Raw genomic sequence first — 3,533 nt, 5'->3', positions numbered from 1 at the left:
GGGGCGGGGCCGCCCGCCGGCGGCAGCGGGTACCGGTCGCTACACTACATGCGGCCCCTCTGCATCTGGGCGATGCAGTGGGCGCTGTCGCCGCCGGAGCTCCACAGGGACGTCAGGGTGTTGCCGGGTTCGGTGTCCGCCGTGGCGTCGCCGGCAGAGGTGGTCCTGGCTCGGGAGAAGTTCGAGGAGGTGGCGAGCATGCTGAGGCTGCCGGAGGAAGAACAGCACAAGGGATATCTCAGAGCTCTGTACCAAATTCTCCGGCAGACGCTGCTCCCGGCATCCTGATTCTCTTACGGATCTGCTAATTTACATGCCGATGAAAACAATTCGCCTTCATCCGTTTTCTATGCCCTAAGATCTGTGTGTGGAGATTTGTGTGTGTGACTCGTTATTTGTCTCGTTTCTTTTATCGGATCCGTGTGGTTGACCCGTTATTTTTTCCATCGCAACCCGCGTGTCTGTGTGGTTGACACTGTCGCCCTCCTCCCAGCCGAACACGCAACCCCGAACAGAGTCGAGCGAGAGAGAGATAGCCATGGCGATTTGGAGCTCCGCCTCACCGCTCGATCCAGTGTTTTGGTGGTGACTCGTCCGCGCTCTCCCTCGTGCTTCCCCGCTTCCTCCGCCTCCCTTCTGTTCCTGCCGGCGGGATCTGCGGCATCTCTCGGCCCCGCACCGATCCGTCCCCATTTCCGCCGCTGGCGATTTTGTTCGTCGGATTCAGTCCCCCCCTCCTCCCTTTTTGTTGTTCTTGTGATCTGTTAGGTAGGGAGTTGGTTTTGTCTGTCAGATTTGATGATTGTATCCATCCCCCGCAGCTTTTTTCCGTGTAGATTTGTTTAGGTTGCACCGTTTCTGGGATGCGTTTGATTGTTCTGCTAAGCGCGGTAGCTGCCGTAGCTGGGATGTGTGTCAGTTCGATGTGCTGATCTATAATTGATTGGATGTTGGAGTTCGAGTTGTTCATGTGAGGCTGGCTTGCTTAGTTGTAGTACTTTGATGTATTCAGTCAATTCGAACGGATGTATTCTGTTCCCTGGCCTTTAATCCCTAGACCATTTCTCTTCACTGGTATCGTTTAGTGGGTATGTGGTTTACTCTGTAATTTCTATTTTGGATTTACAGTGCAATCCCTATTGTTTTTTAGAGTGATTTTCAGTGTAATTCATACTGGATTTTCATTGATTTTCACTATAATCCGTACTGGATTTCCAGTGTAATTTTCTTGTGGATAGGTAGTATATTTGTAGTGTAAATCCAAAGCAATTTGTAGTGTAATCCCCGGTTATTTCACACTGTAATTTCAGTGTATTTGCACTGTATTTGCTAGTGGAATAATAGTGTATATGTCCTAGTTGCAGTGTATTTTTGTCAGTGGGGTTGCACTGTATTTGTTAGTGGAATTACAGTGTATTTGTCAGTGATGTACAATGTAATTTGATAGCTGATTTACAGTGTAATTGCCATGAATTTGCACTGTATTCGCTAGTGGAATTATAGTGTAATTCACTTGAATTTTTATAGTGGAATTGCGTTTTGGATTTACTGTGTATTTGTCAGCAAATTTACAGTGTAATTCATAGCTGGTTTTACTGTGTAAATTCAGTGTAATTTACACTTTAATTGAGTAGCAGAGGAATTGTGACTGTTCTTGTGATGCACCGCTAGTTTGTATGTTCTTGTGATGCATCTGATTCCAGTGTATTTTCTTGAGGATTTAGAGTATAATTATATTCGGATGTACACTGTAATCTTCATCGGAATTCCAGTGTATTTTCTTAATGGGTGATTACAATGTATTTACAATGTAATTCTCAGTTGGTTTCCACTGTAATTCGCATGGGATTTCTTCACTAGTGGGTTATGTAGTGAAATAAAAGAGATGTAGATTGTAAATGCTATCAATGCATTTCTTCTTTATATTTTTGTTATGTTTTATCCCTTTTGCCATTTCATCTCAGACATTTTGTCCTTTTCTTTGTGTTTGTACATATTTAGGTTATAGATTAAAGTATGGGGAGACTCATGAAGGCTTTTGGTAAGGGCACTTCTGCTGCTTGTGTTCAAGATTGTGATGATTCAGATGGCGATCCTTTTGTCCCCAATGATTTTGATGTGGATGATCCTTTTCAAGATTCGGAGGTTATATTTCTAATTTGATTTTTTATTTCTTTTATTTCTTGTTTGGTAGTTTATTTGTTCCGGTTTTCTAGTTCATTCATTTGTTTCATCTGTTAACTGCAGGAACGTCAAATGGATGATCATGATTTCGAGAAAGTCTTAGGCTATGCTTTTTAGCTGCTTTTTTCTAGTCTGGCTCTGATAAAGATGGGGTATGTACCCGCTCAGGGCATGTGCTGCTATGATGAAGTGGATTTATTTCTGGTCATGTCCTCTTCCAGTTTTTTGACTGTAGTCCCTGATGGGTTGTAGTGTAATTATTTGTTGATTTTGCTCTGTAATGCCCAGTGGAATTACACTGTATGTTAATTGGTCTTACATAGTAATTTTAGCGGGTTCACACACTAATTTACAAAGTAGTTTACACAGTAATTTTAGCACTTCCTTACTGTTGGTTAGTGTTCATTTTTGTTGGCTTGTTCAAAACTGCAATTCTTATAGTGTAATTCTAGGTAGATTTACAGTGAAATTCTAAGTGAATTTACACTGTAATTCCTACTATATTTACACTATAATTCTAGGTCGATTTTACAGTGTAAATCTAGGTATTTACACTGTAATTCCTACTATATTTACAATGTAATTCCAGGTCGATTTTACATTGTAAATCTAGGTAGAATTACAGTGTAATTCTAGGTAGATTTATACTGTAATTCCTACTGGATTTACACTGTAATTCCTACCGTATTTTCAGTGTTTTTCTTAGTGCAGTAGATTTTACAGTGGATTCAAACTGGATTTACAGCGGTATTTAAAGTGTAAATCTTAGTGTAATTTTAGTTGATTTTATAGTGTAATTTTAGTGGTTTTTGTCATTTTCATTTTAATTGTGTGTGGTTAGTAGATTAGAGATGGGAAAGTATTGCCTGGGTTCTTTTTCTCCTTTCTCGCTGCTTTGCCTGTGTGGGTTGAAAAGAGTTGGGGTGTGGATCCAATAACATCTTGGTGCGGGTCCGTTTAAAAGCGGTATGAACCACCTGAAGTAGCTCAGTAAAAGAGTATGATCCACTCTGTTATTTGTCAAGACTCTAGTTAAAGAAAGCATGTTTTTGATAACTTTTTTTGTTTTCAGGATTGTTTTCTGCTACTAGAAAGCCATATGTTAAGGAAATCAACTTCATCTTCATTGAGGTACATCGCATGTCCTTTGATGCTGGATTTCATTGCATTTGGTTTGATTGTAGGCACCTGCACTCAATATTTTGAGTAAATTATCTATTAATGCAAACAAGTATTCAGTTTTGAACTGTAAATAAGTGCAGAGTAATTTTGCAGAGAAGGTCCCAGTAATTTGATCTAACAGTCACAAATTTCTCCTTTTAGTTCTGAACTGTAAATATGTAATCATT

General features: G+C 40.4%; 1 protein-coding gene across 1 annotated transcript; it reads left to right on the top strand.

Moving 5' to 3' along the window:
- Nucleotides 1–17: 17 nt before the first annotated feature.
- LOC125531488 (non-lysosomal glucosylceramidase-like) lies at nucleotides 18–2,524 on the top strand (the record flags this gene model as incomplete). Its single annotated transcript, XM_048695879.1, is given in 2 exon segments — nucleotides 18–2,145; nucleotides 2,248–2,524. A coding segment is annotated over 1 exon segment (271 nt), but the record flags the coding sequence as incomplete, so codon positions are not given.
- Nucleotides 2,525–3,533: the final 1,009 nt, after the last annotated feature.

Source organism: Triticum urartu, unplaced genomic scaffold (assembly GCF_003073215.2).
Source record: "Triticum urartu cultivar G1812 unplaced genomic scaffold, Tu2.1 TuUngrouped_contig_7239, whole genome shotgun sequence".
Taxonomy (NCBI): Eukaryota; Viridiplantae; Streptophyta; class Magnoliopsida; order Poales; family Poaceae; genus Triticum; species Triticum urartu.
Note: the sequence above shows the minus strand (reverse complement) of the source record. Positions and strands in the feature narration are given on the sequence as shown.